The sequence below is a fragment of the Rhea pennata genome, chromosome 2, assembly GCF_028389875.1.
Source record: "Rhea pennata isolate bPtePen1 chromosome 2, bPtePen1.pri, whole genome shotgun sequence".
In the NCBI taxonomy this organism is placed as follows: Eukaryota; Metazoa; Chordata; class Aves; order Rheiformes; family Rheidae; genus Rhea; species Rhea pennata.
The window spans coordinates 4,988,240-5,011,850 of record NC_084664.1 but is presented as its reverse complement, the minus strand read 5'-3'; the positions used below and the strand labels follow the sequence as shown (position 1 = coordinate 5,011,850).

Sequence of the window (23,611 nt, the reverse complement as noted above, 5' to 3'; positions counted from 1 at the left end):
TAATCAGACAAGTAGCTGTTTTTCTTGGTTTCACTGGGTATCACTTTGCTGTTTGAAGTTTTGCTTCTTTTTCTCACTTGTAGATACAATGCTGACGGTCCACTAGATGAAATCCTTTCGTCCAGAAAACATCGGCACAAAAGTGAAAAATGCCACACAGGGGCAATACACAGCAGCCACTCACTTTCTGATGGGGATAAAAAATTTAAAGATAGTCAGGAAGATTTAAAAGCAACAACAAGTTCTGAGGAGCTGAAAGCCACAGTGAAGGAAAAGCAAAGGTCCAGGTCTGGTCTCACTGTCAGAGGAATGATGGCTGGGCCAATAGCAAGTTCACCAGAGGTGATTTCCAACACTTATCAGGCTTGAGCCTGATAAGTTTTATATATAAACTTCTACAATAAAATCATAATATTAAAATAACTTCTGCATGTTAACCCACTAAATATAGAGTCTGTAAATATGTGGTAAGTTAGGGCAATGATTCTGGTTACTTTAGAAATTAAAACTCTTTCAGAAACAACACACGAGCTACCCTCAGCAAATCTGTGATCTTTAGTTAAAGAACGTCTTTATAACTTTGTTTTCTATATTCAGTATCTCATATCTCTTGACAACTAGGATTTTCCATTTTCTTCAGGAAATTGCTTTTTTACTTCAGCAGTATCTACAGCTCTTAAATTTTTCCTAGATATAAGTACCTGATTTCCTCAGACTTCTCTGAAACCCCACATTTAATCAGTAGGAGTTTGTGGTTCAAAAGTTAGTCTCTGTTAAGAAATGTTTTCAGTTTTTACAATTCTCCATCAATACATGTTTATTCCTCTTTTTTTTTCCTTCATGCTGCTTTTGTATGTACAGAAACTTTCCCTGTGTAAAATTACACCTATAAAAAAAGATAAGTCACCTGAAGCTTGTAATTTGGATAATTCTGAAGCAAATGTGGAAGTTAAGTGGATTAATTGGATTTTTCTAAGTTTATTTGGAGATAAAAAATAGGTATCTGTATTAGGGAGGTTTTCTAGTAAAATGTCTAGTAAGTCTTGATTTCCTCTGAGTTGGGTACAGCCCCAAAAGAAAGATTTTCGAGGTATTTTGTTGATATTCTTGGATGAAAGAAAGAATTTTATAATGGCATAGAACAAATTAAAACATTTTTAGTATGGCCTAAATTTTAAGTGAATGTGTATTTCTGTTCTTATCCAGAAGTTTTACATAACTTACTATCTACCAGATCCTAATAATGAGAAAATTGTTTAGTGCAGAAATTAGTGATAGAGCTTTCCATTGCTTTTTGTGTTTATCTGAAGATGTTTGAAATTTAATCTATGGTTTTAATGGCACTTTTCTCTAGGATTTGCAAAAAAGGAGGCCTTCAAAACGATCCGTTAGCATAAGCAGCCCAGGACAATTCAAGGGTGAAGAACATGAAAAAAATGACCGCAGTGTCCCAAGTCCTGATTTTCAAGAAAGTAAAGGATCTTCAACACAATCCACAAGTTATTTCTCTTCACACAGTGATAATGCCTTGAAAGGAAATACAGAATTTTCAGCAAAGACTCTGTCAAGCTCACACACGATTTCTGCCTCTGAAAAACTAAGAAGCTTCCCCAAAGATACAGATGACTTTTTTGCCAAATTGCTCTCTGAAAGAGAGAGGACTAAGACAGGAGAAAGAAAATCTATTCCAAGCTTTGATACGGACAGTAATGAAAAAAGCCTTAAAATGAATGCTCTTCACAGACATTCAGGAACCGCAAGAGAGAAAAGAGAAAGATCCCTCAAGAAAAACGAGAGCTGGTTATCAGGCCACAGGTAAGAATATTTATAAGAGTGTTGTACTAAAAGGTTCGGAGGACAAAGAGAGTCTGAGACTTGCTTTCTGATTTCCCTGAGGGAAAGTAGCTGGAAGAAGTGAAGAAACTGAAAGGCAGAAAAGTTGTAGTATTTATTTTATTAACTTGTAACATCCTAAACCACCGAGGAATCCCTTTTTAGTCAATGGAGAGACGCTAAAGGTGCCAGGTTCTCCCTACTACCTATAAAGAGAGTGAGGATAATTAAACAGCTAAATGAAGGAGTGCATTTCCACGTGGTTCAGTGCAGTGTCGAGATGTCCCAGCCGTACCCAGGAAGCTGGTTTAGCTGCCAGCACAGTGCTGTACCACACAGAGACTGCACTGAGTCCTTGAAGCAGGATAGCCCAAGTCATTGCAGCATTTAGATGACGCCCAATTAGTATCCCTGCACACTCTGGTGCTGTTGCCACTCTTCTTGTGTCTCATAGTATTTTATTCAAAGTTAATGCCTTTTTTTTTTTATGGTACTACATTGCTTTGTATTAATGTAAGAGATTTAGAGAGCCTCTTTCTATGAGCTCCAAATGCATATTTTTGATTTTTTTCCATCTTTTAGTTGTTTTGATCTTCTCCATCCTTCTCCAAACAACTTTCTCCATTCTCCAGACAACTCTTAGTTATTTTGATCATTTCTTTGTGGATAAATATCTGTCCAGATTTTAAGAGTAGAAGGGTATGAGATTTAGTTTATTTGAGGGAAGCTAAAGCAACAGGATCCAGACTGCAGCATCTCAAAGCTGTCCTCATAGTGAGGCTATGACCTGGGTTATGTTTTGAAATGCTTCAGGGTAAGGTATCCATCAGGTTTAAGCAGTCTAAAATTCTGAACTACTGAAGACGCTGCTTGTTTGAGCAGTGCAGGATGACTTTGTGCCCTGTTGATGCACATCAGTAATTATCAGAATAAAAACAACATCATATCTAGTGCTTTTCTCAAACAATTTTAAGCAGGGAATGACTTTCATTCTGCTTTTACTATAGATGGGAAAAAATGAAGCAGGTGGAGGGAAACTTTCATGCCAAAAGTCAAATAGCAGGCCAGTAGTAAAGCCAGACAGGGCTCAGGCACTCTGTGAGTTGGTCCTGTGTGAGAAATGAGTGTATGTTATAGTTGGTAGAAATGATTTGGAGTCTTGTCACCTGCTGCTGCATAAACTAAGACACTTGCTGATACCTTCTGTTGGGGACAATAAAGTAGCATTTCTGTTGTACTAAATTGAACAGCTGTGTAGATGGCTGGGGGTATTTAAGTGCTAAAAGGGCAAGCAATTTCTTTCTTTTTTTTTTTTTTTTTTTACTTGTTTTTAGTTTCCTGTTTGCTTTGTTATAATAATGGGACACAGTGTGATGAGGCCCTGCTGAGATCAGGAGTACAAATGATACACTGAGTCCCTTCACATGTTAGGTACTGCGGGAGTTAGCAAATGAGGAATCTGTTGGAGCAACTTCTTGGCAGGAACCAAAACCAGCAACCAGCCACCAGCCACACTAATGCAGTTTTTTGAATGTTAACAAATCTTGTCTGCAAAAGATTAAAGAATACTGCAGTTTTAGGTCTCAAAATCCACAAGAGGTCAGATCTCCCTTAATTAGCGTTCTGGGGAGCTGAGATACCACGGATAGTAGCCGAACCCAAGCAGTACGAGTCCGACTGTTGCTGGACTGAAACTCATGCTTGCAGATCCACATTCGATGTTTCTACTTTCAGAAGGATTTATTAGGTCGTGCATGACTCGGTATGGGTGCGTAGAGCCAGCCTGGAAGTCACTCCGGACATAGGAACACCTGGGTCTGCTTCCGTATGGTCTGACAGAGCTGGGGCAAGGCTGACATAAAGCCTAATCTTTGCCAGTTTAAGGATGGTTTATTATTTCAAGCTCAGCATTAATTCAGGTCGAGAATACAGCTTTCGTGGGCTTTTAACAGCTCCCCAACAAAACTGAGAAGAATGAGCATTATTCTTGGTGTTTGTTAATCAATGAATATACGATAGGTTATTTATGACTGTTTTCACAGTGGTAAAGGCAGTGGGCATGGTGGGCTGGGTAAAATTCTTACCAAGTCTGTCTTTGACCAAGAAATTGCTTGTAATAACTTCAGTCCTTTTAGATGGACCTGCTGACACTTACTCAGCTCGTGTAATGCTTGTAGAGACAGAAGAAAATGAAAAGATACGCTGAAAGGGGATTGATCCCAGTGCACCATTTTGCGCAATGCACTGTAGGAGCGTGCTCCACTGCTAATGTGCCTTGAAATAAGTTTGGTTCCTTCAGTGGTTGAGCTGTTTTCAGCAAGAACAGGAGAGGGAGCTATTTCCTAAGCAGAGTCCATTTAATCTATCTTCTAAGCAAAGCTGGGACATTCCTGCCACATGATTTGAGTTAAAGGCAGTAAAGCATTTGAGTTCATGCTGAGCTCTGAGCTTCTGAAAACTCTCACTGAAATCATCAGGACTGCTAATATACTTGAAGCTAAGTGGAAGTAACAGAGAGTGGAAGTGAGGCTGTTACAATGTAAGGGCTGGCTCTTGCAAAACTTTGGGCAAATCCTTCAGTATTTAAGAGCTTTTTCAGGACTTAAATCAGAGTATCTCACCATTTTGATGCATCCAACTTTACAACATAGCATTGGGTATTTATCTGGATCCTCTTCCATTCACTGTTACTGCTACTTGGCTTTATTGATAAAGGTGCTAATTTAACTGTACAGATGAGTAGCCAAACTCTCTGTAGGATTGACCACAGCTAGTTCATTCACACGCATCTGCAGTTCTGGTTTTGTTTCCTATAGCAAAATAAAGACAAACAAATCTTATTTTTCTTTCAATTTGTTTTACTTCTTCATTCTCTTTTACGATATGCAAAAAGTTCTGTTGTTACTCACAGGCTGCAGGCTTCCATTGTCTACATATGAGGGGAAAAAAAAAAAAAAAGTCAAAATTACTGCTGTGCTTCAAAAGACAGAGGATCACTGAATAAATGCCTAAAAACTGAGTGGGCAGAAATACCTAGCTATAAAAGTACACTGGCAAAGTGCAGATCCCACTGCATTTTGACTCACACATTTTGATAAAAGAAATGATGAACATAGCTTCTTATTCCATCAACCATTCAACATTCTTAGGTGCAGCATGAAGTAGGGGGAGGAAGAGGAATAGGTATGCCCAGAGATCTGCCTTATAACTGTTGATATTCTGATGTTACCACATTGACATGAAATTAGACCTCTTAAGTTCAGTAGTTGATACACAAGTTTATCCTAAATAAGAATTGGTGGTTCTGGCTTGTTCTAATAGATAACATTTTGCTTTCTTGACAATGAGAAGGCATTTGGATTTCTGTGATGACCCAAATTAAATACTTCCCTACAAAGAGGGCCTAGGAAGTCAGAAGTTAACAGTAAGCTTTCCAAAATTACAAAGCCATACATCTAGCTCTAGCACAGATACATAAAAAAAGGGCAAATTCATTTACTTGAAATGGTGTTCCTGAAATTCCTTGTTTCTTCTTAGAAAAGTGGAATTAATTTAGTGAAATCAATCAGAAACTAATAATACAGGTGTAATCTTTGCTTTTTTGTTGAATAACATCTTCTTTCAAATTAAGATGTCTTTAATAATGTTTTAAAAAGCCAGTGTTTGATAAATATTAAAAGCCAAATGCAATTATTGCCTAATTACTCATAATTATGATAAAATACTGATTTTTTGTAGGAAACCACTTGCTATTTTATCCAGTATACTCCAGGCTTATTATGGATCCCCTTGCAGACATAAATGTTTTTACTATTACATAGTGAGTGCTCCACATAGCTTTAAAGATAGAGGTGAACAACAATTTTTCACCTTCATCTCCATTTATCTGTATAGTACTTATCAATGTAATATATGAGTTCTCAAAAGAAAAAAAAAGGATAAGGATTACAAATAATTAGAAGAGTTTATTTTCTTTCTTGTATTACAAGGGAACAGAAATGTATGTGCTATGGGGTTATAGATAATTCCCTATACGTTATTACATTCTGTTCCATGAAGACAGTACAGTGTGCTTTCCAGTTTGCATACTTACTGAGCAGTAATTGTGACTGTAAATGTATGTCTTAATTCTAGAATTCCTCCCTTTTTTTCCCAGTGAACCCAGAAAAGAGCAGTATATAGGTGGCAGCAAATCTTCGTGTATCCTCAGCTGTAAAGAAAAAGCAACTAATTTAATTTCTTAATTCATCCTGTTTTGTGTATTGTACCATACACGTTGTGATGTTCATGGTGGTCACTGTGCTGATCTCTGGAAACTGTACATACAGAAAGCTGTAACGAGAACAGTATTTTAATATGAGCTTTAAACTTATTTTCCTCAGCACTCAGATGTCTGAGCACTGAGATGTCTATTCCAAGGCTTTAACGTTTAGTAACTTAGATGTAACACTTCAGAGGCCAGGATACGCTTCTTACTTCTGCCTAAACTACAAAAATATATAAAGTAAATCAGGAGCAAGAAAGGATCATTTTAATGGAGAAATCAGGGAGCTGACGTAATTAACAATGAATTAATTTGTGATAGTTTTCCATGTGGCTTTATTTTATCATGCCTGGCTAGATTGTTTGTAAGTTTTCTTCTTGTATAAACTAATGTATATAACATTCCTGTTTGAAATTTGAACCTTTCATTTTAGGAAAATGAAAAATGTTTCTCTGACACTCTCTCTCTCCCTTTCTGTCTTTCTCTCTGTGTATGTATACATATATATACACATATATATTTGTATGTGTACACACACACTTCTATAATCCAGGGTTTGTATATTGATATCGAACTACAAACACACATGCTTATAGAAGTATGTTAGTGATTCTTCCATGCCTCTTAATAACAAATTTATTTATCTTAACAAGTGAAAAATGACAGTTAATCTATCAATACCACTCAGTGCAGAATTAGGAACTCCATCTAATGTTTCATTCATTTTGATGCTCTTGTTTATAGTTTATTCTCAAAGCCATATTTCTCATTGCCATTCCCCATTCCTTTGAGTCCCTGTTCTCTCCATTGTGTCGGTAGTGTACGAGGCACGAGTAAAATGCGGTTTGCTCTTCACTTTTTGTCTATTTTTTGCTTTTGAGGTTTTCACAGGAATCAAAGATGTTTTTAAAAAATATACAATATAAGTGAATGTTATGAGATTCCAAGTAAAAAGTTGCCATAACTGTAGCTGTGATTCTGTCTCTCAAAACACTGCAAGTTCCATAGGAAATTGGGAGAGGTAATGTTGAAGGAGTGTATTCAGATCAAAAGTAATAAACCATTGAAGATCTTCCTGAGCGTTTTAACCTGGGAGAGTCTTGAATGGCAATGAGGAAGGATTCTCTGCTACCACCAATGTCTTCTCCTTAATGCTGAATTGCTGAGAGCAAGGAAGTAGGGAGCACAGGGAACAGAAAGTGAGGTCCTACAGTGCAATGGAATTCATGACCTTTGGGACCTGTAAAAAAATAAATAGCTGTTGAAGTTGATGGCTGACCTTGGGTTTAAATCATTCTATTGCTTTTCGAGAAAACCCATGATGAATAATGAGTTATTAGGAAGGTTGAATGGTGCTAGAAGGTCAAAACTTCCCCCTTTTACAGCTTGAGCAAACAAATTGGGGAAAAGAGAAGCAAAACACTTCGTAATCGTTGAGAAACAGTTCTTTTGTCTCAACTAGAGACATAGTACAGTTATTGCTCATACATCCTCCAAAGTTGAAGTGCCCTCTTAATTTTCAATGCCCCTTAATTCTTCTAATGTAAGATTTGATGATGATGTGGAAACCCTGCAATCCTCAGCTGAATAGTTTCTGAATGAGTAGATCTGAGCTGGCAAGCTGCATTCTGACTGGGTGATTCTGCAGCGTGCCACCTCTCCTTATACTAAGTTGGATGGGCAGATTTTTCCTGTAGGCAGCAGTTTCTTTCTTAAGTTAAGAAACTTAAGCAGTTTCTTAACATTACATATTGACATGTTTGAACTTTCAGTTTTCATGTATAAAGCTGAAAAAAAATCTCTAATCTCAAGAAAAGCAGTATAGAAACTAGAATCACAGCAATGAAAGAATGAAAGAGTGTAAAACTGAAATCAAAAAAACAGATGAACAAGAGGAATTAAAAAGCCCTCAAATTAATCTTGCAATTTCGTAGAGTTTAAAAGGGAATGACTATCAGGAAGACTAAAAGAAATGGGAATAATTTTGCATGAGAATAAAAATTTCCTTCTGGCATTAGCAAGCAAAAGAATACAGCAGTAGATCTTGTTGTCCAAAGCCTGAGATCAATAACATTTGGGTGTAGGGAAGTTAGCTGATTCTCTATCATCCCTTCTTTTTGAACAACTGCCCTGCTTGTCCTGTTCTTCTAAATGCTCCTGCCATACCCTCCTTTGCATTGCCATCAGTCTTGGCTACAAATTCAATATGAGCTAGTGATTTCCTTTCAGAAGTCTACCAGTGCAGATGGATATTTCAGACAGTAGTGGCTGTTTTATGAGCATGTGGCTTGGCTTCAGATGACTTTTCCAACCAAAACCTAAGTATCTCTGATGTGCTTCATCTCTACCACCAGGAGAACAAGTGCCAGTGAGTCCAGAGACAGAATTTCTTCCCTGCAATACAATCTCTCAGCTAAGCTTGCCCTAGCTGGGCACTCCTTAGTTGTTCCGAAAATATCACTCATTATTTTGGTCATAAACTTTTTTCTAGCCGTGCTTTACATTCTAACACAAATTGGGTAGTGTTAGTAAATTGCCATAGATACGAAGTTCCTTAGTGGAACATGACTCATATTTCATAGAACCGTAGAAATTACAGATGGAAAAGGCCTTTTAAGGTCATTCATTTCTATGGCAGATTATTCATCACTATCTATGTGTGTACATATCCATGCATGTATTTGCTTTAAAACTTTTTCCAGGACTTTGCCTAGTCCAGCCTTAAATGACTCAAGTGACACTTCTCCCATGGGAATATATTCCAATGTCTAATTTTCCTTAGTTTTAGGATCTTTTACCTTATAGTCACATCTCATTTACTTCACTCTGCCATGTTATCCATAGCTAAAGTTGTTTTTATGACTTTTTTTTCCCTTGCTACATATTCACTTTTGTTACAGTATTTTTAGATATTTTTCATGTTACTTTAGGCACTTTTTTTATCTAAAGCTAGTATTGTGTGCTTACATTTTTATCTTTCCTGCTCTAGAATTTTATTACTGTTTTTGTTAGGATTTTGTTGATTTGTTTTGTATTTCTTCCATGTATTTAAACCATAACTTTATAACATTGTGTTTCTGACTAATGCAGTGTAAAGATAGTCATGACATGACTCTTAGTATTATAAAATCATATTAATGCACTTGTCACAGCAGCATATCCCAGGCTTATGCCCTCTTATTTTGTTTCAGGCACATTTCTTGCAAAATCTGTCGTCAATACTTTAACGTGTTTTTCTCCGAAATGCCCTTTATAGGCTAGTATAATTATGAAAACTATCCAATCTTCAGTAAGACAATAGATGTTCCCATTTCTTGGTGGAGAGAGGTACCTCCTTTTTACTTGGTGTTTCTATGTTTCTACGTAGGATAGACAAAAAGGAGTGGACTCACTTTGCCTTCTGAAATACCTCTTGCTTTCTTTATCTTGAATGGAGACCAATATAGGCAAATTCATTGCATCGTGTTACTGAAAAATCTTTCCCAGGAGCAGTAATAATCCTGGCTTTTTCCTTTCATATAATACAGCAGAAAGACCCTAAAAATCACTTTTATGGAAAATAAAAGATACCAGTCTTCTTCAAAGAAATTCGGTAGAAAATCCAGACGATGATTGTTTTTAAAAAGCATGTGCAGTTTCTTAGTATTCTTTTAGATATCTGAGACTTTCAAAATATTATTTTGAAAGTGTTATGGTCCTTTAAAGGATCAACATTCACACTTGAAATTATTAATATGGATAAACCATCCTATTGTCTGAGTCTAAGCAATTTAGCTGCACAAGCTGAATTGCTTAAAGCTGTCTATACCCTTCTCAAGCATTTTTCTCCTGTGTTCTTCCTGCCCACAAACTGTGCTGATTTACATTAAAACATAGGTTGAGAATTCTAGCTATAAATTTCTGAGTAATTCCAGAGCAGGATTTGGTGTTCTGTTCTTCAACACAAGCAACACAGCAGGACATAAGCAATCCAGGAGGTTTTTGGAGTGCATTGATTATAACTTCCTGATACAAGGAGCAGATGAGGGGCACTCTGCTGAACCTTATTCGTATAAACAAGAAAGAACTGGTCGGAGATGTGAAGTTCAAGGACACATCTTGGCTGCAGCAACCATGAGATGGTGGAATTCAGAATCCTGAGAGGGGAGAACAAGGCAAAAAGCAGGATCACATATCTGGACTTCAGGAGAGCAGACTTTGGGCTGTTCAGGGACGTACCTGGAAGTATCCTGAGAGATATAGCTCCAGAGAAAGAGGAGTTCTGGAGAACTGGTTGATCTTTACAGATCACTTCCTCAAAACTCAAGAACAGTCTATCCCAACATGCAGAGTGTCAAGCAACGCAGCAGAAAGTCTGCATGGATGAACAGTTTGCTCCTGACAAAACTCAAACATAAAAGGGAAGGTAGAAGAAGTGGAAGCAGGTTCAGGTGACCCAAGAGCAATACCAAGATACTGTCTGAGCAGGCAGGGATGGGATTATAGAAATCAAAGCCCACCTGGAGATGAATGTGGTATGGGAAGTGAAGGGCAACAACAAAGGCTTCTACAGGTATATCAGAGGTAAAAGGAAGAAGACAGGAACTGTAGCCTCACTGCTGAATGTGGCAGGAGACTTGGTGACACAGGATATGGAAAAGGCCAAGGTATGCAATGCCTTCTTTCCGCCAGTCTTTACTTGTAAGACTGGCTTTCGGGAATCCCAGATCCCTGAGATCAGTGGGAAAGTCTGGAGAAATGAAGACCCACTTTTGGTGGAGAAGGATCAGGTTAGGCAACATTTAAACAGATTAGGCATACCCAAGTCCATGGGCCCTAATAGGATGCCCCCGTGAGTGCTGAGGGAACTGGCCAGTATCATGATAAGGCCACATTCAATAGTCTTTGATAGGTCATGGCAACTGGGGAAGATTCCTGAGGACTGGAAGAAAATAAAGGTTACTCCTGGCAATAAGTAGAGTCCTTGGAGCTACAGGCCAGTCAGCCTCACCTCACTCCCTTTGCAAGTGAGATAGCAAATCCTTCTGGAAGCTGTTGCCAAGCATATTAAGGACAAAAAGGTGATTAAGAGTAATCAGAATGGATTTACAAAGGAGATCCCATGTTTAACCAGCATGATAGCCTCCTATGATAAGATGACTGGTTTGGTGGATGAGGGGAAAACATTGAATGTTGTTTGTCTCAGCTTTAGTAAGACTTTCAATGCTATCTTCTTCAAAGACAAGCTGATGAAGTAATGGCTAGATAAACAGATAGTGAGGTAGCCTGAAAACTAGCTGGACTGCTAGGCTCAGGGTTGTGATCAGGACACAAAGTCTAGTTGGAGGACAGTAAATATTAGAATAACACAGGGGTTTATACTGTGACCAGCACTGTTTTTCATTTCCATTAATGATCTAGATGAAGTGCACCCTCAACAAGTTTAAAGATGATACAGATTTTGGAGGAGCAGCTCATAGACCAGATGGTTGTGCTGCCATTCAGAGGGACCTCAACAGACTGGAGAAAAAGGCAGTCAGGAATCTCATGAAGTTCAATGAAGTGAAATGCCAAATCCTGCATCTGAGAAGGAATAATCCCATGATTCAGTGCAAGCTGGAGAATGACAGGCTGGAAAGCAGCTTTGCGGAGAAGAACCTGGCGTTTCTCGTGGACAGTAAGTTGAACATGAAGCGTTGCTCTTGTGGCAAAGGAGGCCAACAGCATCATGAACTGCCTTAGGAAGAACCAAGAGTTTGAGGGAGGTGGTCCTTCCCCTCTACTTAGCCTTGGTGAGGCCACACCTGGAGTGCTGTGTCCAGTGTTGGGCTCCCCAGTACAAGAAAGGCATGGATGTACTGGAATGAGTCTAGCACAGCACCAAAAAGATGGGAAAGAAGCTGGAGCACCTGACCTACAAGGGGAGGCTGAGAGATCTGGAATTGTTTAGTTTTGAGAAGAGAAGGCTCAAGGGATCTTACCACTGTGTATAAATATGTGTCAGGGGCAGTAAGGAAGACAGAGCCAGCCTCTTTTCAGTGGTTCTCAGTGACAGGACAAGACGCAATTGGCACAGGCTAAAATACAGTAAATTTCCTTCAACATAAGAAAACACTTTTTTCCTGTGAGGGTGGAAACACTAGGGCGGGTTGCCCAGAGAGGTTGTGGCTTCTCCATCCTTGAGATACTCAAAACATGGCTGGCCACGATTCTGAGTAACCTGCTCTAGTTTCCCGTGCTCTGAGCAGAGGGATTGGACGAGGTGATCTCCAGAGGTCTCTTCCAACCTCAACTACTTTGTGATTCAGAACGTGTAGCAGAAATAAGAGAATAAAGTAACAACCTTTTTTTTAATATGTTATCATAGAAACAGGAGAATACAATCCCTTGACAAGGGTGAATTTGAATGAAAGATTTCATAAAATTTACTAATCAATATTCCAATTTAAATTGTATTGTTTAAATTAAACTGAATTTCCTACTCAAAGGAAAAGAAGCTCTAGGCAAATTATTTAATATAAAGTATCTCTCCAACAGTTATGATTGGCCCCAATCTTTTCTGCTGAGCATTTTGATGTAAGGGTAGCTTTTTTAGGCAGAATGTGTATTCTAAAATATGAGCTGTTTGCCCACTGCAGTGTCATACACAAAACTAGTGTGTCAAATGAGAATGTTTTGCCTGAAATGACATTGGGCATGTAGCTAAGTTATGAAGTTTTGGTCCATTAGATGTTGAGCAATTCCAAAAAATACTCATCACCTTGATAGTGTTTTGTATGAAACGAGGGCTGAGTTCAGATTCCCATGATAAACAAAAGCTTGATTAAAATTAGCCAGAAAATGCCCACTGATTTCAGTGTCTATATGGTATATGCCAGCATATTCAGTGGCATGCAGTGGGTATGAGCAATGTCTGAGGAATGCAGTAAATTTCTCCTATTATAGGAGGAAGAGAATGTATTAGGCAATTGGCATTTCTAGGAAATAAGAGTTGAGTCAGAGTGCAACATTTCAGATAAAAGCACAGAAAAGAATGCCAAAATGAGGTTGCCGGATAGTAAATTACCTTTACGTGCTTCCTTCCATCTTCGTCTGTTTGTCATCTGCAAACAGCACCAGGCATTGTCCTCAAGCCACGTGAAGAAGCACGTGGCGTCACCCCAGGCTTTCGTCAGTGCTTCGGTATGGCTTTGTAGACAGGAAGCCCAGTAAGAATAGTGCAGTCGGCACCTTCCCTAAGAGACTATCCGCCACCCTCCTGGACCGTGCTCAGCTGCCAGCTTGGGAATAAGTCTTTATTTGACTCATGCAATAGTTATAAGAACGCCTCTCAAACAAGGTGGGAGCACCTTCAGGGGATATGGATTTAATTAGCCCATATCAAAAAAAGAGAAGGAGAGTTCAGTTGCCAAATCACTCGGTAGTGGAAACCTTCAAGCATCTGGAGTTGCATAACACCTTTCATAACATAGCGCTTGGACCGGAAAAAAAGAACCTAAAATAAAAGTACTAAACTATTGTGACTCTTGTTTTGTGCCAATGGATTTATGGCATCAGAGCCTTCGATATGACATCTGGGTGTACTGCCATTTGCCCTTTTAGTATTTTTCCAGCACTCCATAGGAAGAAGCACTGTGCAATTACTGGAAATGGCAAATGGCTTCTGTACCATTTTTTTTTTATTTTTAGAAAGGCCAGAAAACTGGAAAGGTCCAGCCCATTGCCTAAAATGCAGTCAGTCAACTGAGAATTTGCTCTATTCGTACAAACATACAGGGCTTCAAGTTCATCTCAGATTTAAAGGAGGAATGGTCAGTATACGTACCTTTTTGTAGCTGGAGCTTCACACCATTTCCTTTCAGAGCAGGAACGCTGGGTGAGCACAGTAGGAAGCAGCACAAGAAAGAGCAGATGTTTGGATGTAGCACAGGGACTGTGTTCTCCCCTATGCGTTACTCTCACTGGGATTACATTAGCATGACATAAGAAGTGTCTCTCTCTGCAGTAGCTGTGCTCACCAGTGCGCGGTTATCTCTTTGCTTTTTTTTTTGTAACAAAATAAGGTAAGAGAACTGCTCCACTGTTCAGTGTAAGCTCTTATCTTGTTCCCATGTAACGTTTGACACTGGCGTTCAGAATATAATTTATTTTTCTAAAAGCTGTCAGGTTAGATTGTTTTGGACTGTTAAAAGCCCTGAGACTTCTAACAGGAAATGTAAGGCCAGGAACTTTTCACATCCTTAGAAATAAATATTCTTAAAATTGAAGGCCAAAACTTGTCAGAGTGGGTACTGTGCAGTGCAAGCAAAACAGAGGGTCTTATTCGTCTCCCCTGACATGAACTGACTGTGAGTTGAAGGTTAGGAACCCATTTTAATGATTTACATAGGCTATCTTAGCTGGTGTCTTGGAAGCATCTTTATTTAATGGAATTCTAGCTACCTGTCTGATTTTACTGGTAGATGGTTATTTTGCTGATAAATGTTTGAATTGCTGAATTTAATGGTCAGTTCACATAAGTAGTGTTGTGCCCCTTGAAAATTCCACTGTGGATTGTTCCACTAAAAAGTATTTGATAGACTGCAGCAGCATAGAGTTGAACTACACATTTATTATAGCAAGTCTCCTTTTATAGCTAGAGATAAATATGCATTCATGGTGGAGTATTCTCTTCAGGTGAACCCAACTCATCATCTGCGGTTCTTATAGCTTCACCCATCATGGTTGTCTAATATTTTTTTCATACATAAACTTTCCCAGCAAGGTGTAGTTTTAACCTGAATTATCACAACTGTCATTAAAATTCACCAGGACAAAAGCAGATTCATATACAGTCCATTAGAACTGACTCTTTCAATGACAATTTTTCATTTACCTATTTTTATATCTGTCAATGAGCCATCTGTGTATGATTTTTTTTATATATTGCTACTGTACTAATAGAATCATAAGTAGTGCTTAAGTACAGAGGCAGCTTGGAGAAATCAAGAATATCAGCTTCGTTACCTTTGTCAACCGAACTTGCAGACATCCTAAAGTTTATATTAAAACTTCTTAACAAAGTCTTTTTCCATAAAAGTATATTACCTGGAATTGGTTATGATCCTTCCTTTCCTATCTTTATAATTGCTTTTATTGCGTTATTCTCATAATTTGCCCTGAAGGAGTGTCTAGCTACATTGCATATAATAGTGTTGTTTACCATTTTGCAAATAATAACACAATCCTTTTTTTGTCTGTTCCTCAGATTTTGCTCACTATATTAGGAATGTCATATATTTCTTTTTGTATATGCAGTAACATTATGAGACTACAGGATCGCTTCGTGATTTATAGGTATCCTTCCATCCTTTGTACATTATAAATTATTATGAAGAAAAGATATACCTGCAGTAGAAAAACTTTTTTAGTCAGGCAATGAAAATAAGCTTTTCCAACACTGTCACTTCAAAGTCACTGATGAACAATGTTTATTTTATAAGTCTCTTTGTTTATTTGACCTCTTATTTATGATAGTATAAATAGGAAATAGTGGAAAGTACATGCATTGTTGTGTGGAGAGAAGAGCTTTCCCTGTAAGTTCAGTTATTCTGTGTAAATTCTAGGGTTTTTTGCTATGCATGAAGATCAGATATGAATGATCAAACATTTAGAGAAAGTACTGCATGGTGTGTTTATAATGAAGCATTATTTTCTTCCTGTCCTGTTTTTCTGCCACGACAGATGACTTCCCTGTTCCTAAGTGGTCTAACTGCATGGTTTGACGATAAATTTTCCTGGAACAGTAACCATCTGCTGAAATGGAAATTGCGATAAAAATCCTGACAGTGTTTTGAGAAACCGTAAGGAGGGAACTTTTGAATAACCTCCACCTGCAAAAAAATCCCCTGCTTAACTAGAAAACACCCTGCATCAATCTTGTGTCAGTGCTTTCCTCAACTTGATTGGAATTTCCCTGTGACTCGAGAATTCAAAACACTTTGCATCCCAGGTTTGGTTCTTCCAGGAATAGGTGTAGAACCAGAGTCTCTTAGACTTTCTAGAAAGCAATAGCATTACAGAAAGTAGTGTGGAGTGAGCTAGATGGGAAGTGTACTAAAATCAGCTTTATTCTGATCTTTAGTTGTTTTCAGATGAAAGACTACTGGGAAGAAGAAGTTTTTGGGCCAGGAATGAATCAGGAGAATGAATCAGGAGTGCTAATTTAATGTAGGGAGTGATCCATAAGCCTAAAGATAGGCATGTAATGCCCTTTGAGACTCTAAGTTATCTAAGACATCTGATAAAACCATCAGATGTGATACTGTACCTACAGGACACCCAAGCCCTTCTGGAACAGTTTTAGGGACCTGAATTATTCTCCAGGTTCTTTTCCTTTTTGTTTTGAAAAGCACTCAGATGTAAGTGCTGTAAGACCTACCACATCAGGAGAGTGAGCCTCTTTCTTACTGGAAGCTAAGTAGGATTTGTGAATTTGTTAGCAGTGATCGTGGTCACTAGCTTACCATACAGCGCTTCCCTGTGCCCGTGCTTCAGACCGTACCTTCAGGCAGCATTTCACATTGCTGTCTCTTCCAAGAGCACCTCATACTCAACACTTCTGCTTCACACAGTTCTCCTTCCTATATCCATGCCAAGCAGCTGCTTCATATAATACCCTCCTCAGACCAGGTGTCCTCACGTCAGTCTGAATCCCTTCTACCATGTCTCCTTCCTCCTACCCTCCAACACCTGCATCTCAGTAAAAGGAGGCCTTCACCGGCCCCTGGTTAATTCAGCTGTAACCTGTGGTGTTGTGCTCAAAGTGTTAAGAGCTTTGTTTTTGTAATACTAGATCCAAATGGGTTGACCTAGGAGGAAACACATTATTCTCTAGGAAATAAGAGACAATAGTTTGCAATCTCAGACAAAACAAAAATGTAGGTTATAGTTGTGTCTAACTGTAGTCCAGTGACATCAGCACTTGGCTGAAGTACAGTTTGTGGGCAAATTTGGTGTCATTGAAACCAGGAGAAATGAAAATACTAGCAAGTAACTGGCAAAAAGAAATCTCAGCTGAAATCCAGTATTAGCAAAAACCCAGAAATCTGATTGTATTTGAAAATATACTACTGTCAACTCTATTAAAATATATATCATAATTAAAGTGTACTGTTATATTCAGGAAGAACTCAATGCTTTTTATGCCACTGTACAAATTTGTTCTCAATCATCTTATTTTGACAATCTCCTAAGCATCTTAAGTATTTTTACTTTGAGTCCCTAGTTCATTCTGTTGTATCTGAATTGTGACTATTTGTATTTCATTGTGTAAGTCCTGTAACTTTTTTGATAGAGAAAACCAGAAGTGTTTCTTTTTTTATAGTGTCAAAGACTGTCAGTGAGAAAGGTGCCAAAATGCTTTTAAACTGGAAAAGACCTGAGTATGATATGTGTGAGTTCTGTTTTTATTCATCTTTCACACACTGCAAAAGGAAATTAAGTTAATGGAAAGTATGTGATATGACAACAATTGTTGCTAAAATAATATCACACATACAAAGAATGTTGCTGAGGAAATTATTCCATACTATTTTTGAAGGGACGGTCAGTGCAATATCTTTTCCCAAGCAATAGCCAATGATGCAGTATTGCTCTTTTGAAAAAGAGCATTTTTTACGGTAGTCACTTGAAACTTTTACTTGATTCTGAATTCATTTTGGTACAAATTCAACAAGAACAGCAAAAACTTATTAAAAAAATATATTTAGGTTTTGGTTTCACAAACAAGTTTAAATACTTAGTCCTTTCTAGTAGTTTATTTGTAACTAGAATTTGTAACTTGTCATTTTATTAATATACAGTTAAATCACACATGCTGGAACAACAGCTGCCCGTTAGTTGATACAAAAATTGCCATACTACAGGAAGCCAATCTGACACCTATTCCCACTTAGATTACTTGGATGTTTATAAAGTTGTTCAGTGACTGACTTGAACCTCATCTTGGTCCCTATGAAAGATCATCCTGATCCCAGGAGGTATGTAAATTTTGTTTTGTGTCTTGATCCTTTGAACTCAGAGGCAGTCACATGGACGTGAATATCCTCACTTGAAACTCTGGACAATATAGAATCTGTCAGTGCATATGAGCTGGCAGGATCTGACCTATCTTGAAGTCACACAAATGAAATAAAACTGATGTTGAAATAGGACTGAAATCATTAATCAGTTGCAGTGTGTTGCTCTGAGCTGGTTGCTTTTCCTGATGAACTCTGAAGTTCAGCTTTATTTCCCTGAAATAAATTTCACTCCAACACTATTTATTTCTATATACAAAATCTCGGTGAGATTACTCCTTTGTATAGAACATTTTAAAAGCTAAAGGTAAAAGTCGTTGCATACAGTCTCTTACCTATCTGTCTCTCTCCCTATCTCTATCTCTATCTCTTTTCATATGGATAATATATAATATAATATATAATATGTATATATCTTTGTATACCTCATATTTATTCATGTTTATTTAAATAGCTTTTCTCATTAAAAGTATACATTTGGTCAATCATTCTTCATTTAATTTTAATGTAGGAAGTCTCCAGCATCTATCTGCAATAAAGAGGAGGTGATGAAAGATGTACTAGAACTAGGTGAGTTATATCAAGCTTCAGTTTTGCTTTTGCCATCCTGTCTTCATAGTAGCTGCAAACAAATATATATGAGTCACTTCTTTTGTAACTTTTAGTTGATTCAGAACAGTTGCATTAGCTGTTAACTCCTTGAGTAACACTATGGAAAGAAGTTACTAAGAAGTAATCAGAGGGTGGTAATCAGTATCTTTCTTTTCTGTCTAAAACTCTGCTTTCTCTTTTATAAAGACTGAGGATAAGAAAGTGTTAATTGTCATTTTGATAAACTACTGACACTGAGCCTGCTTGGGAGATGCAGAGGCAAGATTTCTTCTTCCAACACATTATATGAAATTTGTTTTCTTTCAGTTGATGTTGAGGATGAAGCAACAGCTGCAGAAGTTAATAAGATCCTGGACCTTTCAACATTGTATATGTTTCAAGTAGCATCAAAGGCAATTGATATTTCGCTTGCAAAAGTAAGACTAACAGTGATGGTAAACGTAAAAAAATGTATGAAAAGGTTATTTCTACTAAGTTAGCCAAAGCTGCAATGAATTGTTCTCTGTGAGTGGGAGTGTGTTTGTATATGATTTAACATGTGTTGTTCTTGTGCATATTCCTTATTTGGTATTCAGATGAAAAAGTAATATAGGAATGCCAGTCCAAAATTCTGAGAAGTGCCAGAAAAGCATGCCAGAATGCATCAGCTCACTTGAAACACAGATAATAGCCATAACTAATGAAATTTTATATTATTTTATTGATATTGATTTATTCATTTTATTGACTCTAGTCAGTTTTGCATCTTTGTCTTTTTTGAGGTTTTTAATGTTGGTTTTGAAACCAAAACTGGTTCAAGATGACAAGAAGGAAGGGAGGAACCTATTATTATCTCTTCCTGTAAGATATGCCATTGTAATGGCAAATTGTCAATTCATATTTCTTCACCTTAATATCAAGCAATCAGCAGAAATAACAATACTTATCTTCACAATACTGTAAACTTTAATATCATAAAACTTTTTCCTTTTTTTAATAGTTAAATCCTCGAATTCTCAGTACTAAATATTCCTAATATTTTGTAGGATATGCTTAGGACAAAAAATGGCACGAAGAAATGACTGCTTATTTCCTCACTCTGCTCAAGGAGTTCAGTGTTTGCTGAAGTTAGTGGAAATATTTTCACACTATGTTTTCTGTTCAGGCTGAACAGGCTGTCAGTGTATTGTGATGCTGTGGATCTGTTTGAATGAGAAGAATAATCACTTGTTCATTAATACTGCTGGATTACTGCTGCTCTTAGAAAACACATCTGGAGAGATGAAAAGCCACATTATATCTTCACCTGTCTTTCTAACTGAATCACCTGTACTTGTTTAACTATCTTTTGGCAGTGGTTCAGAACAATATTTTATTTCCCTATCACTGTTTCTCCTTTCATTATCTTCCTTATTTTGAGCAGAGATGAAAGTAATTATATACCATATAGAATCATTAAATACATTTAATATTTTCTTTCCCATTCAGAGAGAAGGGAAAAAAGGCAGATAAGGACCATGAGGATCTCTTCTAACCTCATTTCTAGACCAAAGAAATCTATGTAACTATCCAAATAATGAGAGGTCTGTTCTTACTCAGTTTTACGGTAGAATAGATGCAATTTTTTCAGTTTAGCTATTCTTAAATAGCAATGACCTGCATATATTCAGGATCAGCATCTCAATTCTGCATTTTCTAATATGCCATCAGACAAAGAGCAAAACAGACTGTGTTTTCTACATACTATGCCCATCAGGGTCTTTTTCTCACTAATGTAACCATTAGAAGGAGTTGCTCTTCTGGCTGTTAAGTTTAAGGCAGTATTCTGTAAGCCTTTCAGGGGAAACTCTGCCCCAGACAATCTGCATAAACAGTTTTCTAATGCCCAGCAACACATAGCATTAGGAGCTGAAGGAATATTGCATGGAAAGGAAAATATTACTCCTTTTCATCTGAGTGCTGCTATTTACAGCATATATAAAAGTGAAATTAAAAGAGAGGTTATAGAGAGTTAGTCATTACCCTGCCACAATCCTCCTTTCTTTTCTACAAACTACTACAAGAAAACATACCTGTCTTTTGGATCTGTTTTTAAAATAAGAATTTCTTTCTTTCTTTTTTGTTTAGGAAATAAAAATTCTTTTGTTTGGCTCTAGCCTTTGTTGCTTCAGTGAAGAATGGAAAATACAGAGTTTTACATTTAATAACATACCTCAGTTAAAATATGGCATCGTGCAGAAAAAGGTACTGTAAATTACTTCCTTAACAAAAACCAAAAGTGATCATTGCTTTTCAGACTGAGTTTTCAGAGGCTGTATGTTTCAGCAGTGAAAAAAGTCTTTAAAAGAGTCTTCTCTTTCTTTAGTACCACTGGTTACCTTGCCAAGTCTTATTAAAAGACTTGAGATGGATGGAGTATTTCTGAGGGAAGCTTAAACCAGCTACAAAGAGTGTGCATATATATATGTGTGGGGTGATTCGTAGGGAGAAAGACAAGCCACTTAAGCTGAAAGGGCATAAAGCAGGGTAAAGTCAGAGTGGAAATTAAAAAAAAAAAAAAAAAAAAAAAAAAAAGGAAAAAAAAAAAGGAATAGTGGGGGCAAAGTTTAAGATGGTGCATTATCAGTCTCAAAATGAGGAACTTAGCAAGAATTGCCTGCAGTTGTAGGGAAATGCACAAAGAGATTCTTGCTAGTCTTGTGTTCCTGAATGCTGGGGAATCATGTGATGAGATTTACTCTTAAGATAAAAGGGAAGAAATGTCCTAGCAGTATCACTGAGACTGCTATGCAGGTGAGACCACCTCTTTGCAACCTTGTTTCCTTAATTCTGGGCTGCAGCCACAAAATTCTAGAACCTCCCTGAAACAAGGCTTAGTAGTTTCCAAGCCAGCAACAACCACATTTCTAAAATCCCCAACAGTTTCCTCTGGTGACCAGAGCTGGTAAAACTGCCATGCAATGACTCAGATCAACCTGGACAACATGTAAGCAGTTCTGGGTTGAAAGCAACCCAAAAGCATCTTTGAGTGCTAACAAAAATCTCTACAGTTTGGGTGTTCATTGTGAGACTCACTCATATGATGTCTATCTTTCCCCCCCTGCCTGGTCACTTGAATCTGACAGAGTGAGACTGCAGTGTTTCAGACTGTGTCCTGCTCTTCTGCTCCGTATGCCAGCTACAGCTGGTCAGCCTCATTTCTCAGCAGGCTGAGCCTGAAGCATAGACTCAGACCAAGGTCTGCACATAGAGAACATGATGTGTCCTCCACATGCAAACAGGTCACATGGAAAAATGAATCCTCTCAGCTGCAGTGTAACACTTTTGCTACTCCCTATCTTGTGACATGCTGCTGTGACACCGATGCACAAGATCTCTTGTGTTAAGAGTAAGATCTGAGGACTTTAATAAAGAGGAGACTAGAGAAAGAGTAGATTCCTCATTACAAACCTTCACCAAGCTCCTGAACGGACACAGAAAATCTGTATCTGGCCGGAGAGAAATACACTGTCATGTGATATACTGAAGTGATGGGAACAGGAGCTTTGCGACAAGGGCTAGTAAACATGTCATTAAATATTTAATAAGTTTAGTCAAATGTTTCATTAGGCTGGTAGTCTTAGAAGAAATCTGAGAGTATGGTTATATTTAGATTGAACTTAGAGAGAAAATATTGAATGGTAATTTAAACTCCTGAAAGAAGCAGTGAACGTTGCTTGGTACTTCCAGACCCCTCAGCCATGGAAAGGGTATCTGTTCAGTTCTAGAGATTCACTGGCCATTCAATTCCCTATAGTAAATTCTACAAAAGGAATGAATGTTCTGGTTAGATGTGTTTATTTCAAATAGTTAATAGTATAATAGTTATTTTTCCTCACTTCCTAGCTTCAATTTCAGTTGAACAGTTTTGTTCTTCCTTTCTACATTAAGTTATTGTGACCCTATAACAAGCTATTTAAAATGATTCCAATTATTTTTTTGAATGGGAAACTTTACCAGATAGACTAAAATAAGTCTTGCTATTTTCCTTAATATATTTTGGAAGATACAGTCATTTTTTAGACAAGGAGAGGACATACTATTTCCTTCTTGAGTCAGCTTGTGCATGTCTCAGCCATGGAGTTTACCCATAGGAACAGGTTTTGGTCCTGCAGTGGAATCAGATGAGCTGGATAGCAGGGAGTAAACAAGGAGAAGAAAACAGATTGCTACCCTATCCCACAGTCTTTCAAAATGGCCACTAATCTATTTTTTAGTCCAGTTCTGGGCTCCCCAGGACAAGAGAGACGTGGAGCTACTGGAGAGAGTCCAGCGCAGGGCTACGAAGATGATCCGAGGGCTGGAGCATCTGCCCTATGAGGAACGGCTGCGAGAGCTGGGCCTCCTCAGCCTGGGGAAGAGAAGATGGAGGGGGATCTTATCAATGTGCAGAAGTACCTGAAGGGAGGGTGTCAAGGGGACGGGGACAAACTCTTTCAGTTGTCCCGTGTGACAGGACAAGAGGCAATGGGCAGAAATTGAAGCACAGGAAGTTCTGCCTGACCGTGAGGGGGAATTTCTTCCCTGTGAGAGTGACGGAGCACTGGAACAGGTTGTCCAGAGAGGCTGTGGAGTCTCCTTCTCTGGAGATCTTCAAGGCCCGCCTGGATGCAACCCTGTCTACCATGCTCTAGGTGACCCTGCTGAGCGGGGAGGTTGGACTAGATGATCTCCAGAGGTCCCTTCCAACCTTACCGATTCTATAATTCTATCAATTTCGTATTTGTTGGTATTGTGATTCTTCCAGCATTAGTAAGCTGAAAGCTTGAATCTTCCTCTATTTTCTTTCTCTGTCCCGGTGAGTTAGCTCTCTGATGCAGAGGACTACACATAAACACAAATCTGT

At 38.0% G+C, this 23,611-nt stretch overlaps 1 protein-coding gene and 1 long non-coding RNA gene across 3 annotated transcripts in view; one reads left to right on the top strand and one right to left on the bottom strand.

Annotated features, from left to right (window-relative positions):
* MINDY4 (MINDY lysine 48 deubiquitinase 4) overlaps positions 1–23,611 on the top strand; it is an 83,627-nt gene that overhangs the window by 6,292 nt on the left and 53,724 nt on the right. For both annotated transcript variants that reach the window (XM_062568751.1, XM_062568752.1), the window contains exons 4-8: positions 84–342; positions 1,355–1,815; positions 18,647–18,705; positions 19,054–19,163; positions 20,854–20,970. In XM_062568751.1, the coding sequence (XP_062424735.1) occupies positions 84–342; positions 1,355–1,815; positions 18,647–18,705; positions 19,054–19,163; positions 20,854–20,970 (1,006 nt within the window). The remainder of the gene's footprint in view (positions 1–83; positions 343–1,354; positions 1,816–18,646; positions 18,706–19,053; positions 19,164–20,853; positions 20,971–23,611) is intronic.
* LOC134136740 (uncharacterized) lies at positions 4,679–13,248 on the bottom strand. The gene is made up of 3 exons (XR_009957528.1): positions 13,143–13,248; positions 5,927–6,043; positions 4,679–4,762 (listed from the first exon to the last, which is right to left on the bottom strand). It is a non-coding gene; the product is annotated as an uncharacterized LOC134136740 (long non-coding RNA).